The 17,751-nt window shown below is 47.3% G+C and overlaps 1 protein-coding gene across 1 annotated transcript; it reads right to left on the bottom strand.

The window, feature by feature from the left end:
• Positions 1-352: 352 nt before the first annotated feature.
• On the bottom strand, positions 353-17,475 carry PKN3 (protein kinase N3). Its single transcript, XM_070955927.1, is given in 23 exon segments — positions 353-515; positions 517-654; positions 1,793-1,873; positions 1,971-2,078; positions 2,338-2,480; positions 2,588-2,664; positions 3,348-3,410; positions 3,632-3,808; positions 4,252-4,343; positions 4,812-4,878; positions 5,398-5,456; positions 5,804-5,915; positions 6,423-6,606; positions 7,246-7,321; positions 7,728-7,871; positions 8,701-8,810; positions 9,448-9,639; positions 12,560-12,746; positions 13,554-13,708; positions 14,201-14,309; positions 14,590-14,741; positions 15,042-15,291; positions 17,452-17,475. Coding segments are annotated over 23 exon segments (2,775 nt in total). The 3' UTR covers positions 353-440.
• Positions 17,476-17,751: the final 276 nt, after the last annotated feature.

The raw sequence follows: 17,751 nt of genomic DNA, 5'->3' as shown, positions 1-17,751 counted from the left end.
ATGGACTGTTGGTTTCTTAAGTCTACTGGATCCTACAGCAAAACGTTTGGAGGGGGACTTGATGGATTTTCAGAGCAAACCCCAAATGGCAGGACTGACGTTTGCATGCTCAGCTTTTACCAGCCTTCCAGAAGGCTGTAAATAAAGTCGCAATTCCTTCTCAAGACTCACAACCTATCCGGCATAAAATCTCTATCAATTGTTGGCCCCGTCCCCAACAATTCAGAATTAGTGGGGAACCGATGGAAGTTGACCAGTTCTTAGATGGTCCTTGGGGCCAGAGTCAGAGGATTAAAAAAATGTGCCTGGACAAATGTAAAAGAAATAATGCTTGGAAATGTCGGTTTCCACAAACTGTGATCTGTTAAAGCTTGTCTTGAGCAGCAGCTGAGAGGGGGTGGGTGGGATCTTTAGCAGCAGTGCAGGGATCAGGTCCAAACTCAGACATCCAGGAGGTGTTTGGAAAGGAAGTCGAAATCCTTGAACCTGGCTTGTTCCTTGACGGAGAGAGGGGGGGGCGTCATCCGGAGGTGTGAGGACGGGCTTTTGAGACGTGAACTCCTTGTCAAAGTTGCTGACGTCAGTGGCACTTTTGAGGATGGGCACCAAAGGTGGTTTGAGCTTCCGTGAAAACAGAGCAGCCCAATTTATCTCCTGGGGGGGAAAAAAGAGAGAGAGAGAAAAAACAGAAGTCAAAAAATGGCCCAAACATTCAAATTGCTTAACTTCCGGAGTCATAATCACCATAGGATCTGGCAACACAAAATTACAGTACAGGTAGTCCTTGACTTACATCAATTAGTGGCCATTCCAAGTTACAATGGCACTGTAAAAAAGTGACTTATGACCACTCCTTACAAGAGTGAAGGATGCAGCATCCCCGCAGTCATGTCATCAGAATTTGGGTGGTTGACAATTACAATAGCACTTAAGACTTATATACCCCTTCACAGTGCTTTACAGAGTTAGCCTGTTGCCCCCAACAACCTGGGTCCTCATTTTATTGACCGCCTAAGGATGGAAGGCTGAGTCAACCTTGAGCTGGTCAGGATCGAACTGCTGGCAGTGGGGAGAGTTAAACTGCAATACTACATTCTAACCACTGCGCCACCAAGATTCTTAAAGCTTCCATACATCCATATACATTTAATATAAAAATATATCAAAGGTATTCTGAGCTAGGCTTCCTTAGAAAGCATGAAGCAAAAGTCTTAATCCCGGTAAAACCTCTTTTATTAACATGACCGTGAATTCCGTTCATTCACAGTCAACGAGGCTTTGGCAAACAGTCTTTCAGAGGAGTGTTTATCAACCCCCACCGTATCTCCCTTGGAACGCTGCCAAAGAACCAATTTCCAAAGGCAGGGCAAGGCCAAACTTGGCACAGAGTCTATTAAGAGTCATGAACAGAACTTTCCAATTTTGAAACGAGATGAGCTAATTGCTTCCTGCAAAAGCCCACATCCTGTTCGCTCCTCTTTTATGTCCTCTGGGAGGGGCCAATCATCTCCAATCCTCCAGTCCATCAAAAGAAGAGGTGATTTAAAAACAAAGGCAAAACGATGAAATTATGGCATGCAGGAAGATAGAAAGAGGGCTTGCAAAGGCCTTTTGAAGAACGAGAGAGCAAACATTGCTTTGCAGACTAAATTGAGCTCTTTTCCTTTCTTTTTTAATCTCTTGTACTGCATTTCTTCAGCTCACCACTTCTGGCTCCTTTTGGGGCTCAGTTTAAATGTTGATTCAAGAGATCGGAAACGCAAAGAAGAGGGAGTTGGGTGGACCTTCGTACCTTGAAAAAAGGATGAATTTTGATCTCCTCGGCGTCTTTTGCTCCTGCTCCGAGACGTCGCTCGGGACACTTTTGGAGAAGCTGATGAGAAAAATGAAGAAAAACAGAAAAATGGGACTGGGTTCCAATCCAGCCCAAAACTTTACTGTGGGACCCCACCACAAATCCACAACACTACCTTGTGCATAAGCGAAGTGCTGAGCTCGGAGAGGAATCGCGGGAAACGGGCTTCTTCCCTGATGATGCTATCAAACATCTCTTCTTCGTTGTCACCGGGGAACGGAGACTTGGAAGGAAAGAATTTGGAACCGTTTTAATCCTTGGGTACCCTTTTTTCCAAGGGGGGAGGGGGGATTTCAAAACAGCCTCCTCTCCACACAACAACCCTATGAGGTAGGCTGGCCCAAAGTCACCAACCCTTGCCGAAGAGGAATTCAACCAAGAAGCCCTGCTTGGTTAGTTTGAAATAATTAATTTTAATAAGTAATTAAGTTAGCGCCGTCCCTCTTGATGCTTGAGAAGACTTGATGAGGTTACCAGCTCACCTCTCCCACGAGCATCTCAAAAATAAGCACGCCGAGACCCCACCAGTCCACTGCCCGGGTGTAGGATGGATCCGTCAAAATTTCCGGAGCCAGGAATTCTGGGGTGCCACAGAAGGTGCTTGTCCGGTCTCCAAAACCTACACCTTTGAAGCGGGATAAACGAGAGTTGAAAAACCTGTCATTGGATTGCAAATACTCCCAGCTATCCCACCCTCTGCCCTATCAAGCAAAGCTCTTTCTTTGCTCTCACCTTCTTTGCAAAGCCCAAAGTCCCCAATCTTCACAAATCCTTCAGCGTCTAGGAGCAAGTTATCCATTTTCAAATCTCTGCAGAAGGAGCAGCAGGGAAAACGGAGGTGAAAGGGAGAAAGGGAAGACTCGCCGTATTAAGGAGACAGAGAGCCAACTTGGTGTAATGATTGAGGTGCTGGTCTAGAAACCAGGCGACAGTGAGTTCTAGTCCCGCACTAGGTATGAAAGCTGGTTAGGTGTCAGACCTACACCAGTTAAACTTCTGCACAGAAGCTACCCTTGGCTCCATTTGTTGAGAAAGGCATAGTTTTATTAGAAGCCAAGTGTACTGCAGTAATGCAAAGCCAGAACTGAGAATCATGCGCCAAAAATCCTAAATCCCACTTTTCCCTGCTTTAACTGCCTCCCATCGCGGACCCCTGCATAACCAATCAGGTTCAAACAAGATGTTTTCAGAACGGTCCCTTCATCTGCAGGTTGGTGTGCAGCCGCTCTGTTCTCCCAGCCGGGTGACTTTGAAGCAGCATCTCAGGGAGGAACAGCGCCGTTACTTTCGCTTTCCCCCAAGCATTTCCCCTCCCATTCACTCTCCCCTGAGATCATGGCAGCCTCTCACTGCATGGTAGCGAAGTACAAGCAAGAGTAAGGTGGCAGCTGACACTAGGTGACTTTGGGCCAATCCCCAGGAGATGGTGAGTTCTAGTCCCGCCTAAGGTACGAAAGCCAGTAATTCTATTCTTGCATTTCAGATGTTTTACCTGTAAATGATGGTCTTTTCATGTAAGAACTGAAGTCCTAAGACAACACAGGCAGAGCAGAACCTTTAAAACGATTGAACAGGGAAGGGAAGGGGATCAAACACACAGCATAGTTAAGGGTACAAAATTAGTCCTCTGCTTAGGACGGAGGCACCTAACGAATATTTGAAGTTAACAACAGTGCTGGTATAGGCTCTCCCGCTTGAACAGGGGGCTGGACAAGATGACCTACAATTTCCTTTCCAACTCTTTTATTCTATGTTCTGTAATTTTCATCCACTCACCGAGCTGTATCTTCAGAGAAATTGTTGAAGCTGATGTGCATCATGAGGTCCCCGCCAGGAGCGTAATCCATCAGAAAACATACGTGACTCGAAGTCTGGAAACAGGCAAACATGTTGACCAGGAAGGGATGACCGGAAGAATTGATGACTTCAAAAATACGTTTCTCACAATACAAGCTGCCAGAGATAAAAAAATGTTGAGGAAACATCAAAAGACAATAAAGATATCCTTTGTTCCTGTAAGTATATTTTCCCCTTCACTTTCCCCTTTCTTTCACTTTCACAAGGACTAGCACCTTTCCTAAAAGGGCTTTTAATTTATTTTTTAAATGATTTGTTATTTGTTTTGGTTGTGTTGTGTTTTTGACTTTGCACACAGCCCAGAGTCCCATGACTAGGGATTCGAACCACTGAACTGCCGACCTTCTGATCAACAAGCTCAGCGTCTTAGCCACTGAGCTACCATGTCCTTCTTCGAGCTAACTATAGGGAGACCCGGATTCGAGTCCACCACCAACCCGACAGACTTTGTCGTCTGTTTTTCCCATCTGGCCCAGCTGACAAGAAGCCCTCAGGGCTCCTTCCCAGAGAAGAAACCAAATGCAAACCCTACAGTTCACCTTTCGAGGTCATCCCGGCTGATTATCTCCTGCTTCTTCAGGGCTTTGATGGCGAAGAGCTTCTGGGTGGCCTTGTGACGGGCGAGCAAGACCTAGAAATAAGCATCCAATCCTCTTGGGAACAGGCCAGAATCAAACCCAGTTTCCCCCCCCATCCCCCACCCCCTCCCAGCAGCTTTGCACCTGCCCCACGAACACTGAAAGGACCGAATCGTTTTTTTAATGAAGAAATACTTCACATCGACTCTTGTCTGCTCGCTGTACGGGTTGTCCTTGACTTACAACCCTTCGTTTAGCGACAGTTCGAAGTTAAAACAGCAACCCCCCCCCCCCAAAAAAAAAGGCAGCTTGCAACCAGTTCTTGCACTTATACGACTATCACAACATTCCCACGTGATCAAACTTCAGACACCTGGCAAGGGACTCATCAATCGGTCCTCGCACTTATGACCGTTTCAGCCCGCCCCGTGATCAAAATTGGGGTGGGTGTTTACGATGGTGGCAGCATCCCAGGGTCACGTGATCTCTATTTTTGTGGCCCTACTTCAGGTTTACTCTACCTTTCCAAAATGGCCCCTCCCAAGCACCGCCATACAACAGAAGTCTTCAAGCCGCAGAGTGGTCCTCCTGGGAAGGAATATTATTTGATTCTTTTTTATTAGTTTTATTGTTTTAAATGAGGTTTTACATTCTGTAAGCCGCCTTGAGTTGCCATGTGTGAATAGGCAGCAATATAAATTAAAGAAAGAAAGAAAGAAAGGAAGGAAGGAAGGAAGGAAGGAAGGAAGGAAGGAAGGAAGGAAGGAAGGAAGGAAAGAAAAAGAAAGAAAGAGAAAGAAAGAAAGAGAAAGAAAAAAAGAAGGAAAGACACACAAAGTCAGCAGGGAAGGTAGATTCACCCTGCAATCCTGTTAGTAATTTAAGAACTGCAGTGATTCAGTTAACAACTGGGGCAAGAAAGGTTGTTGAATGGGGCAAACCTCCCTTAACAACGGTCTCACTTAGCAACAGAAATGTTGGGCTCATTTGTAGCTGAGGAGTACCTGGACCCATCATCCCTACCCAGGCAGCAGGGAGGTACCGACTGCAGCAAAGAAGGTTTAAAGCACCTGCCAGAAACCTGGTTAATCACGTTTTGGTTCGTACCTGATGCTGGTTTGTTGCAAGTTGCCTGTTTTTCCATGGAGGAGGCGAGCCTTCTGGTCCTATAAACAGAACACAGGGAAGGAGAGGAGACCACTGGGTGATCAACCAACTTTGGGCCAGTCAGCAAAAGATGGGAAGTTCTACTCCAGCCTTAGGCGTGAAAGCCAGCTGGGTGACTTGGGGCCAGCCCCTCTCTTCCAGCCCAACCCACACTCACGGGGCTATTGTTGTGGGGAAAATAGGAGGAGGAAGGTTTATTAGATATGTTCACCCCCTTGAGTTATTTATAAAAATAATAAAATAATAAAAACAAACAAACAAATTTATACCTTTAGGTACTCAGAATCTACAACTTCCCCAACAGAACCCAGAAGTCACCTGGGCCAAAGAACTAAGTGGGACTTACCGCCGGATCTGTTGGAGATGCGACGGTTTCCTTGCGCGAAAGAGGCAGAAAGAGGCGGGGGGGCTTAGGGGGCGGCTGATTTCCCCGGATCAGCTTCACCGGAGGGGAAGTGCTGAATGTGGAAGAGAGATTGTTTCTTTTTGCATTTTTAAACTCTCCTTTTCTCTCCAAATGCCTAAATCAGCCTTGTCCGCCTAGGCAGTCCTCAGCTTACATTGGTTCAGCAACCATTCAAAGTTACAACGGCCCTGAAAAAAGTGTTTTACAACCAGTCCTCACACGTACAACCCTCCATGATCACATGATCAAAATTTGGGCTCTTGGCAACTGGCATGTACTTATGACAGTTGCATCGTGATCTCGGGGTCGCCGTTTCCCAGCCGCCTTCTGACAAGCGAATTCAACGAGGGAGGGGGGATTTGCTTAGCGACTTTACGATTCGCTTAATAGCTGCCGTGTGATTTGTCTGGCAAAAATGGTCCTAACGTTGGGTGAGACTCACTTAACAGCCGCCTTGCTTAGCAATGGAAGTTCTGGTCGTAAATCGAGGAATACCTGCCTTCCATTCCTTGATCACCCACCAATGGATCGAACAAACTGGATTCCAGATTGGGCTCACCTGGACCCCAAAGGCCCCGGGCTGTCCTCAGCAGCAGCTGCAGAAGCAACATCTGGTCGCAGAGACCCTTGGAAAGGGGGGCTCGAAGCATTCAAGGAACTGCAAGGGGGCAGAAGGCTCATCATCAAACGTCCCCAGGTGGCAATGTTGACGTTCATCTGAGAAGCTCGGAGAAACTCTTTCCCTGCAGGGAAGGACACCAAAGCCAGTGATGCTCAACCAGTGGTCTGAGTGGGCCTTCCTGGCGGCCGGCCACCCTCCTGACCATCCTTGATTCTGGATGTCCAGCATTCCTCCTCAAAACTCAGTCTGAGTTCTGATGGACAACAAAGAAGTAGAAGGTCTCCTGCCTTGACCTCTGAGGTCTCTTCCAGACCTAAGAGTTTATGTTCTAGCTCTGTGATGATGAACCTATGACACGCGTGCCGGAAGTGGCACACAGAGCCATCTCTCCGGGCACGGCAGCCGTCGCCCGTTGCTCTTCCAGGTTCCAGCCAGGTGGTCTTCTCGTGCGCAGGAGCATCAGAAACTGGGAAAGCAACTCCCTGGCGTGCATGTGGGTGCTGGGAAGCTGAGCTTCTGGTTTCTGCTTCTCCCGCGCGTGCGCGCTGGGGAGCTGCTCTTCCGGTTTACGGTGCGTGTGTGTGCACACTTCCCTTTCGGCACTCGGTACTGAAAAGATTTGGCAACACTGTTCTAGCTTCTAAGAGTTGTTCAGCTGTCCATGATGGTCATTGGATGATGCAATGGAAGTTCTGAATGCGGGGGAAAATATTGGCATCAATTATCTTCATCCGTAATTCTGTCAGGAGCCTCTCTTTACCTTTCTGTTTGGGGAAAATGCGCTTTTGGCGTTGCAGCTTGGCATGGGTCTCAACGACCGGCTGGCTGAACGTCACCTATGGAAGAAGGAAGAACAATGGCTGTGAATTAGGCAACTTCAAGACTTGTGGACTTCAACGTTGCTAAGCAAGGCGGTTGTTAAACGAATCAGGCTTGATTTTACAATCATTTTGCCACAAGGATTGAACAAATCAGTGCAGTTGTTACGTGAATCACATCGAGTTTCCCTCCCCGATTTTGCTGGAAGCCAGCTGGGAAGGTCACAAAGGGGAATCACATGACCTCAGAATGCTAAAACCACCGTAAATTTATGCCAGTTGCCAATCACTCGAATTTTGGTAACGTGATCTTGGAGATGCTGTGTTGGGCGTAAATGTGAGGACTGGTTTCAAGTCAGTTGTAACTCTGACCGAATGGTGGTTAAGTCAGGGACTACCTGTAAAAGAGGAAAGCACCCCTCACCTCTAGGAAGAGCGTCCCTCGTGGTTCGAGGGAAACCGCCATGGGGTGCCTGGCGTTGTCCAGGAAGCCGTCCAGGCGCAGAAATGCCACCCCGCAGAGTTGGCGCCAGTCGTGCCAATAGACGGAGATCTCCAGCTCCCGAGACTGCAGGGCGAAGGGAAGAGAGATCAGGAAAAGCTCAAAAAAAGGGATCCCTTTCTCTGATTTTCCAAGTCTCAACATGGCGTCTGATCTGCTCGTTGCGGTAATGGTGGCAGGGGATTAGCGGTTTGGGTGTTGGCTGGGGATTTTGGATTCTAGTCCAGCCTTAACCTTCAGGACCGCAAGGTGACGTTGAGCCAGCCCCTTCCCCTTTAGGGGCAAATCCCTCCATACCTTAACAACGTGTGACTTAACAACTCTCTTGCTTATCAACGGAAATGCTCTGTCTTACACATTGGCAACAAAAACCAGAACACAAAATACAATCTGGGAGGATAAGACCTCGTAGACGACCCTCACTCTGTCAAGGACCCAGGAGTACTCATCTCAAACAATCTAAGCGCCGGAGCTCATTGTAACAGCATTGCCAAAAAGGCATTAAAAGTTGTTAACCCAATCTTGCGTAGCTTCTTCTCCGGTAATACTGAACTGCAAACCAGGGCATACAAAACCTTTGCCAGACCAATTCTCGAATACAGCTCATCAGTCTGGAATCCACACTGTATAATGGACATTAATACATTTGAGCGGGTCCAGAGGTATTTTACGAGAAGAGTCCTCCACTCCTCTGCTCGGAACAGAATCCCTTATGGCACCTGACTTGTGTGTCTAATCACACTTGGCCAATAAAGAATTCTATTATTATTATTATTATTTTTTCTAAAATTGGACTGCTTGTATATATGCTGCGTCTTTGTTCTAAAGCCGATTTGTAGTTCGTTTCCTCCTCTGGCAAGTAAGGCATTCTGAGGAGGCGGAAATGCAGACTTACCCTCTCCAACTCGACCGTGAAACTCTGGTTCCAAGATTGCCTGCTAACCGGGCCCCAGTTGGTCTGACCCGCAACCTTGTTGTCGACTTTGAGAACTGCAAGGACTTCTCCTGCCGAAGGAAGAAAGAAGAACCAGGGGTGACATCAGATCTTTGGGGTGCCGTGTCTTCTCGGGAAGAGCCTGTGCCAAGGCCCCCTAACGGTGGCAGGCAGTCCTCACTTAGAGACCATTGGCATTTATTTAATGACGGTTTTAAAGTTTCAACGGCAGTGGAAAAAAGTGACTTAGGACCCAGTTTTCACACAGCCGCTGCAGCACTCCCGCGATCAAAATTCAGTGGCTTGGCAACTGGCATGTACTTATGACGGTTGCGGCCCTCCCGGGCTCAGGTCATCCCCTTTTGTGACCTCCTGACAAGCAAAGTCAATGAAAAGCCAGATTCGTTTAACACGACATGTTGCTAAGTTTGCAACTGCAGTGATTCACATAACGACTGTGGCAGGAAAGGTCGAATCTTTGCTTAGCCACAGAAGTTTTGGGCTCAATGGTGGTCGTAAGTTGAGGACTACCTGTACGTTGAGTTCATTCAGGGACTAGAAAGCTGTTTTAAAATAAAATTAGAACAACAGATTATAGGGTATCTCTTTATTACCCACGTCCCTGTCATAAGAGTGGTTCCCGATCACTTTTATTTGGATAATAAACCTGATTCGGCTCTATCGGCTGTGAGGGTCTTCAACACTCACTGCTGAGTTCCTCCTGGCGAAGGAGCTTTCCTGCAGACCCCCGGCCAGGGATGTTGACCCCAACCCACGTCCGACTCAAGAGCTTGAAGTCCCCGGGGCTCGTGGAAACCGGCAAGGAAGTGGCCACACGGGAACGACCCGAGATCTTCTCCAGGAGGTCTTCACAGCCGACCAAACGGACTTGAAGTCTACCTGCAAGCCAAAGAGAAGAACCACAAAGGGTGGGACAACTGTAGCCAAAGGGATACAATTCAAGTTCTTAGAACATAGAAGCTTAGGGCTGGAAGGGACCTCGGAGGTCTTCTAGTCTAACCACCTGCTCAAGGTGTTTTATAAATTGGGTGTTTTAAATTTGTTTTCAGCCAAAATATTTAATAATTTTAATGGACTTTTAATGTTTGTATTATCTGTATTTTAGCTTGGCTGTTCACCACCCTGAGTCCTCTGGGAGTAGGGCGGTATAGAAATTTGGTAAATAAATAAATAAGGCAGGAGATCTTATACCATCCTGGTCAAAGGATTCTATTTTTGAAAACCTCCAGTGACAGTTTAAGCTCTCGGACTTAACTTTCCATGACAACGACGCAGATATGCCGCAGGTTGTAAGGAAAAAAAATGTTCAAAATATATTACGGTAGTTTGAATGAGAAAATTGCCGGAATAATTCAGAACGGAAAATCCAGATGAATTAGCCAGTAGATCTTAAAAAAATCGGATTTTATCTCTCTGGGATTGGACAAAGATGTTGGTTCTTTGACTAATCTGATCCAGTTACAATACTCCGAAAACAATACTTCTGTTTATTTGGTGTACTGGGAAGTTTTTGTGGAAATTGGCAAACTTGTCTGCAGCTTTGTTGCCGTTTGACTTAGTGTTTATACATAAACACACACATACACAACCTCTAAGGATGAGTGAGATTACTTTGTTGTTAAACTAAACACAGTCAATCTGTTTAAAAATGCCACAACATTTTCCTTATCACATAAGAACATTCCTTGATTTTGTAAAAAAAAAAAAAAAAAATTGCTGTTAAGTCTAAAATGGAGAAACTTTCATGTAATAACGCTGGCCAGAGTCACTGTAGGGGAGGAGCGGTGTAGAAATTTGATAAAAGGGGAAAAACGGGAAAAAGGAAAAAAAAAGAGAAAAGGGGGAAGGGGTATTGGAAGAGGAGGGGGAAAAAAGGAAAGGGAAGAAAAGAGAAAGAGAAAGGGGGAAGGGGAGAGAGGAAGGAGAGGGAAAGGAAGGGGAGGGGAGGAGTGGTGTAGAAATGTGATAAAAGAAAAGGGAAAAAGGGGGAAGGGGAGGGAAAAAAAGGAAGGGAAAGGGAAGGAGAGAGAGAGAAAGAGAAGGAGAAAGAGGGAAGGGAAGGGAAGGATCAGTAAATGGATGAAAAGGAAAGAAAAGGAGGTAAATGGATGAAAAGGAAAGGAAATTAAATAACAAAATCTATATAGTATTCTTTGTTTCCAGTAATCTATGAATGCACAATTTTTATTGTCTTTTCATTTGCATGCAGACAAGCTCGAAAAGAAAATCATATTTAATGGGTTTGATGCCGGGGACTTTAATTAGTGCAGGCAAATTCAAAAAAAATTACATTTGAATCTTTATAGCTGCTGGAAAGTCGGGATGTGGTTAGAAAGGGAACGTCTTTATTCCTTTTTAAAATATCCAGGGTTTTGTAAGTCAAAGGATTGTTAAGACTTCATTGTGGCTGGGTTTTTTTTTTTTTTCCATACACAAAACTCCGGATTGGCACTTCCTCTCATTCAAAGTGATTTCCTCCCTCCCAGCCTGCTAATTGCATCCTACCGTATGGGTATATCAAGGTTTGAATTCGCCGAATTGAAAGACACACACAAATGTTGAAATGAAATTAACAGAATGACAGAGTTGGAAGGGACCTTGGAGGTCTTCTAGTCCAACCCCCTGCTCAGGCAGAAATCCTTATCCTATCCTGGAGAAAAGGTTGCCCAATCTCTTCTTCAAAGCCTTCGCTGATGACGTAAAACTATTTAACACCAACGACAATACTGCTGTCCTACAGAAGGACCTTGACTATGTATCAGAACGGTTGCGCAATTGGAAACTCCAAATCTCAACTAACAAATGCTCCGTCTCACACACTGGCAACAAAAATCAGAACCCCAAATACAAACTGGGCGGATATGACCTCGTAGACGACCCTCACTCTGTCAAGGACCTAGGAGTACTCATCTCAAACGATCTGAGCCCCAGAGCTCACTGTAACAGCATTGCCAAAAAGGCATTAACCTAATTTTGCAAAGCTTCTTCTCCGGTAATATTGTACTGCAAACCAGGGCATACAAAACCTTTGCCAGACCGATTCTCAAATACAGCTCGTCTGCCTGGAATCCGCACTGTATATCGGACATTAATACAATTGAGCGGGTCCAGAGGTATTTCACGAGAAGACTCCTCCACTCCTCTGCTCGGAACAGAATCCCTGATGCCACCAGGTTTGAAATTTTGGGCCTGGACAACCTGGAACTACGCCGCCTACGATCTGTCCTAAGCTTAGTACACAAAATTGTCTGCTACAACGTCCTACCTGTCAATGACAACTTCAGCTTCAAGTGCAATAATACACGGGCAAACAATCAATATGAACTCAAGGCAAAACGCTCCAAACTCGATTGCAGAAAATACAACTTTAGCAACAGAGTGGTCAACGCCTGTAATGCTCTACCTAACTCCGTTGTTACAGCCTCAAACCCCCAGAACTTTAACCTTAAACTGTCTACCGTGGACTTCGCCCCATTCCTAAGAGGTCTGTAAGGGGGGTGCATAAATGCACCAGCATGCCTTCCGTCCCTGTCCTACTGTCCCCATTTATTTGTATTAATTTCCTATGTTCGTGTCCATGTTTATACTTACACCTGTTATCTTGTACATGTTTGACGAAATAAATAAATAAAAAATAAATAATTAAAAGAAGCCATTCCACTAATTAATTGTTCTCACTGTCAGTAAATTTCTCTTTCCTTCCAGGGTGGATCTCCCCCCCACCCCCCGAGGGGCTCCCACCCAACGGTCTCTTGTCCTGCCCTCAGGGGCTTTGGAGAATAAGTTGCTTAAAAGATACCTGTGAGAGCCGTGGGCCTGATCGAAGTCGGGGGCGACTGTTGGGCCCCGAGGGAGAAGGTGTCCCTTATCTCTTGCTTGATCAGCCCCCATTTTGGGTCATCTGGAGAAAGTTGACTCAGAAGATGCTCGAGAGCCAGTCGAAAGAGATCGATCTTTTGGGAGGATTCCTGCAGACAAGCCTGAGCCTAGAGCACAGTGTAAGACAGAGAGAGGGAAAAAAGGGTTAAAAGTTTGAAATAAGGGGAGTCCTGGACTTCAAGGTAAAAGGGAAAGGTTCCCATCACACATATGTGCCAGTCGTTCCCAACTCTAGGGGGCAGTGCTCATCTCCGTTTCAAAGCCAAAGAGCCAGCGCTGTCCAAAGACGTCTCCATGGTCGTGTGGCCGGCATGACTCAACGCCAAAGGCGCACGGAACGCTGTTCCCTTCCCACCAAAGGTGGTCCCAATTTTTCTACTTGCATTTTTTACCTGCTTTTGAACTGCTAGGTTGGCAGAAGCTGGGACAAGGAACGGGAGCTCACCCCGTTACGCGGCAATAGGGATTCGAACCTCTGAACTGCCAACCTTTCGATCGACAAGCTCAGCGTCTTAGCCACTGAGCCACCGCGTCCCTGGACTTACGATCACAATTGAGCCCAAAAACTTCTGTTGCTAAGTGAGACATTTAGTAAGTGAGCTTTGTCCCGTTTTACGACCTTTCTTGCCACGGTCGTTAAGGGAATTTTAACATGCAAAATTCAGCGCGGATAATTCAAGTGTGAGATCTAGCAGGTTTTTTTCTTTCATCCAGCAGTTTCCAGAAGTCTCTCTACAGTGCTGCAAATCTAGTGACTGTCTTTGCTGGGGGATCCTGGGAATTGTAATCCAACATATCCGGCGGAGGAAGCCCCCTTGAACTGCAGGCTTCACCCTCCACGGGGACTAGAAACATGCAGAGTCACCAACTCTGGTTGCAGAATCCGTTTGCTGCAGATGCAAAACTCCACTCACCTCTGCCAACATCTTCCTGTCCTGCACCCGCCGTCCGCCCAGGATCTTCACCACGTTTTTGGCTCCCTCAGCCACCGCCGCTTCAATCCGCAGGCGATGCCTCAGTTCTTCCAGACGCAGCTCCAGAAGCAAGGTGGGCCCCCTGCCTGCTACCTCTGCAGAGACGGAAGGGCATAATCAGGAGGAACCAGCCACAGCCGACAGACTGAGCGACCTTCTACCACTGGAAACAGGAACACAACCCCTCCGCCTGCAAAGGGCTCCCTGCTGCTTTTCATGCACAGGACACGGGGTTTTTTTACTGATTTTTTTAGCAGAGAAAGGAAAACGAAGCAAGTGGCTAGTCCATATTGAGTACAAATAGGTAAAACAGGTTCTCGGGACTAGCAATGTGATTTTTTTTATCTGCAAGGGCAGGAGCTGATAAAGAGAACAGCTTCCCTCTTTGCTGGAGGACAGAACTGGGGGAAGATTACAAAATAACCACAGGGATGGCTTTTCCCTCGCAGGGTTTACCATCAGCAGTTGCCTGATTTCCATTTGGAAAAACAGTGCCTATTTGTGTGTGCGTGGGGAGCGAGGGTTGTTGGGGTATCCAAGCGGTACCTGCTGTTTGCATGCCCACCGGTCGGGTTGAGGGGAATTACCTGGAGCACCCGTCGCCTGAGACAGCTTCAGCATCTCCATACGGATCTGCTCAATTTTCGTCTTGCTGTCCTGAAATGTTTGCTGAGCAGCTGCCAGGAGTTTCCGCTCCTGGAGGAGGAAGAGAGAATCCGAGGTGAGGAACATCAAGTGTTTAAGGTGTGAAAAATCAGGATCATACTTGAAGCCCCACTTAAGCTGATGTATTACTCATTACCCTAAACACAAGAACCCAGACAACGAATGGTCAGCGCCAAATTGGTGCTGTATAATCTGTGACTGGAACAGCGTCTTACCCACTGAGCCGCCCCGTCCCAATCACTGCCATAAGGCAGCCTTAAGGGAAGAGGGGTGGGTTGGCACTTTGATGGACAAAGGGGACCCCACTCACCTTTGCTGTGCTGGAATAGACCTGGAGCATCTTCTCGGCTCCCTGCTTCACTTTCAGCTCAATGTGAAGCTGTTTCTTCAAAGCCTCCAGCCTTTTTGAAATGTGGTTGGGGTCTTTTCCCCAAAGCTTGAGATCGGGTGGCCCGTTTGCATCTGGGGAGGACACAAAAGCCAATCTGACAAGAGGCAACTAAGCAGCAGCCCCTTGGGTAGCAGGGGCAGGACCCGGATGGGAGACCACTCAGAAATTCTGAACTTGCATGCTTTAAGAGGTATGGACTTCAACTCCCAGAATCCCCCCAATAAGCATCCTTTAAGACTCCTAGAATTCCCCAATTGACAGGCTTTAAGATGGGTGAACTACAACTTCCAGAATTCCCCAGTTGGCATGATTTAGGAGGCATGGACTTCAATTCCCAGAATTCCCCAGCCCTGTGCACTTCCACATCCCACCTGATTGGCCACCGTCTCGCTCCCCGGTGACAATCCGTGCTTGGAGTGCTTGGAGCTGGCAATGCAACTGCTCCAACTTCCGGCTGGATGATTTCAGAGCCGTCTCCACGTGGACCAAATTCTTCTTGTCTTTGGTCGCCCTCCGCAAATTCTCAGCCCCTTCCTTGATTTTCAGCTCTTTCTGGATGGCCCGGCGGATGGATTCCTTTTGGGATTCCAGTTTCTGCTGGATCCCTGCTGGATCTGGGACCTTCAGCCGGTTGCACAAATATAAGGACAGATAACAAAAGGCAAAATTCAGAAAAAGAAATCAAAACACAAATAAACAACTTAAAACTTTACTGAATTGTTGTACGCTGCCTAGAGTCACTTTTAATGAGACGGGTGATGATTTAAAACAGGGGTCTCCAACCTTGGCAACTTTAATCCTGGAAGCTTAAAGTTGCCAAGGTTGGAGACCCCCGATTTAAAATATGACAGGAACAGGAATCAAAACAAACCCAAAACTTAAAAGGCAGAAACATGAATTGAAACACAAATATAAAATTTAAGAGGCAGAAATACGACTCGAAAAACAAAAACAAAATGTAAGCAGACAGACACAAACAGAAATCTCCAAGTGCAAAAATACCAATCGAAACACAAACTCAAAACTTAAGAAAAAAAGATTAAACCTGAAAATTAATAATAAGATTATATCCTTTGGCTTCTCAGCTATTGCTGGAAACCTGACCATCTTTAGAGCACGTGTCCAGATTAATTCTGACAGAAAGAAGATTGTAATTTTTCAATTTTTGGAACTTTCTTGGATTCTGATCATTGGGTTCAAGAGTGCCATAAACGGGCCGCATAGTAATGCCTGAATGGTGGGTTTAACATGTACAAAATCAGGTTATTATTTAGCAATTTGTTTTCCAAACCGCTGCCCAACCCTCGCTTTGAAAAAAGAGATAGAGCTAGGGGAAAAATAACATTTCATTTCATTCAAACTGAAATTAAAGTAGTCTTAACATAAACGCTCCATCTTCGGCTCTAAGAATGCTAATTTATTAGTGGCTTTATTGATGAAAGAAGTCAGCAAAGCACTTTGGTCTGAAGAAATCTTTCTCAAAAAACTGAAGGACATATCTGCTAAAGTCACTGAATGTGACTACAGGTAGTCCTTGACTTACAATCATTCATTTAGTGACCGTTCAAAGCTGCAACGGCACTGAAAAAAGCGACCATTTTTCACACTTATGACCGTTGCTGCATCCCCATTGTCACCTGGTCAAAATTCAGATGTTTAGCAAACTGGCATGTACTTATGACGGTCGTAGTGTGATCCCCCCTTTTGTGACCTTCTGATGATCCAAGTTACTTAACAACTGTGGGACTAACTTAACCATGGCTGTGATATACTTCACGATTGTGGCAAAAACGGTTGTAAAAAGGGGCAAAACGCACGTAACGACTGTCTTGTTTAGTAACAAAAATGTTGGGCTCCATTGTGGCCGTAAATCAAGGACTACTTGTATCCTGTAGGAAATTAAGGAAGAAGAAGGCGGCCTCGAAGAGCCACAAGGGTTGAGTTGTGGTGTGATGCTTCACTCTTTCACATTTCAAGGCAAAAAAGGGCGAGGGGGGGGGACACACACACGTGTGGCAGTGAGATATTCCACAGCTCAACTCCCCCCCCCCAAGCCGGAAACCTGGGAAGGTTTCCCGTCTCTAAACAAACAACTCCTGGAAATTGGAGAAACTGTGGCAGAGGCAGGAAAGTCTCGCCCAGCGAGGAAACAGACCGGATTTCGGAGGAAACGCAGCTCGGCTTAAGGTTAAGGCAGGGCAGAGGGGCTGAGATGGTGGGGGGGGGGAGAAGCTGGATTCACTTAACAACCATGTGAATCACACCTCCCTGCCTAGCCTAACACAACACACACATACACATCCAAGAGACCCTCTCCCCAGGCGAGAAAGACCCAACCCTGACAGAGCCAGGACAGGCAGGGAAGCCAGCAGCACAAACTTTTAGGCAGCCCATCCTTTTTTTGGGGGGGTGGGAGGGCGGTCTTTGCAAAGAAAAGGAAGGCAGAGAAGGCAGGTTTAAAGACCCCTCCGCTGCAAAGCCAGGGGCAGCCCCTGGAGGTCCCAGTCCTCGGAGATCCTGGCCCCCAACCTCCAAACAAGCCAATCCACAGGGCTCGGATTCCTGCCCACCCCCCTCCTCCCACCCACGAGCAACACAAAACGCGCGTCGACCGCCGGAATCCCCAACTCGCGCCTGGTTTTGCAAAAGCCCAGTTGGACAGGACCCCCCCCCCCCCCAACCTCCAGCCGGTTCCCTGGCGGCATAGGCGCAGCAGCCCCGGCTGGGGAAAGGAGGCGCCGGCCTTGAGGCCGCTTTGCAAAGGCGCACCTGCGCTCTCACCTGTTGGATCTGCCCGGACGCCATCGCTGCTGCAGCCACCGGAGCCCGTCCGGCGCCGGCGGGGAACTTTTTCAAACTTGGCCCGGCCCAGCGGAGGAAATGCGGCGCGCATCTCGCGCCCTCTGCTGGCTCTCCGACCCGGCCGGAGCCCGGGAAGCCCCTGGGGAAAAGTCGCCCTCGCAGGCAGCCCCCGGGCCCTAGGAAGGTGGCGGCCTCTGGGGCAAGTTTCGCCTTGCGCTCCCGTGCGCCTGGGGCGGAGGGCTTCCCCCTCCCTTGCCATTGATGGCAGGATGCCGGCGG

Source organism: Pituophis catenifer, unplaced genomic scaffold (assembly GCF_029215685.1).
Source record: "Pituophis catenifer annectens isolate HBS135680 unplaced genomic scaffold, rPitCat1.0.hap2 SCAF_17, whole genome shotgun sequence".
In the NCBI taxonomy this organism is placed as follows: Eukaryota; Metazoa; Chordata; class Lepidosauria; order Squamata; family Colubridae; genus Pituophis; species Pituophis catenifer.
This window is presented reverse-complemented; position numbering and strand designations above follow the sequence as displayed.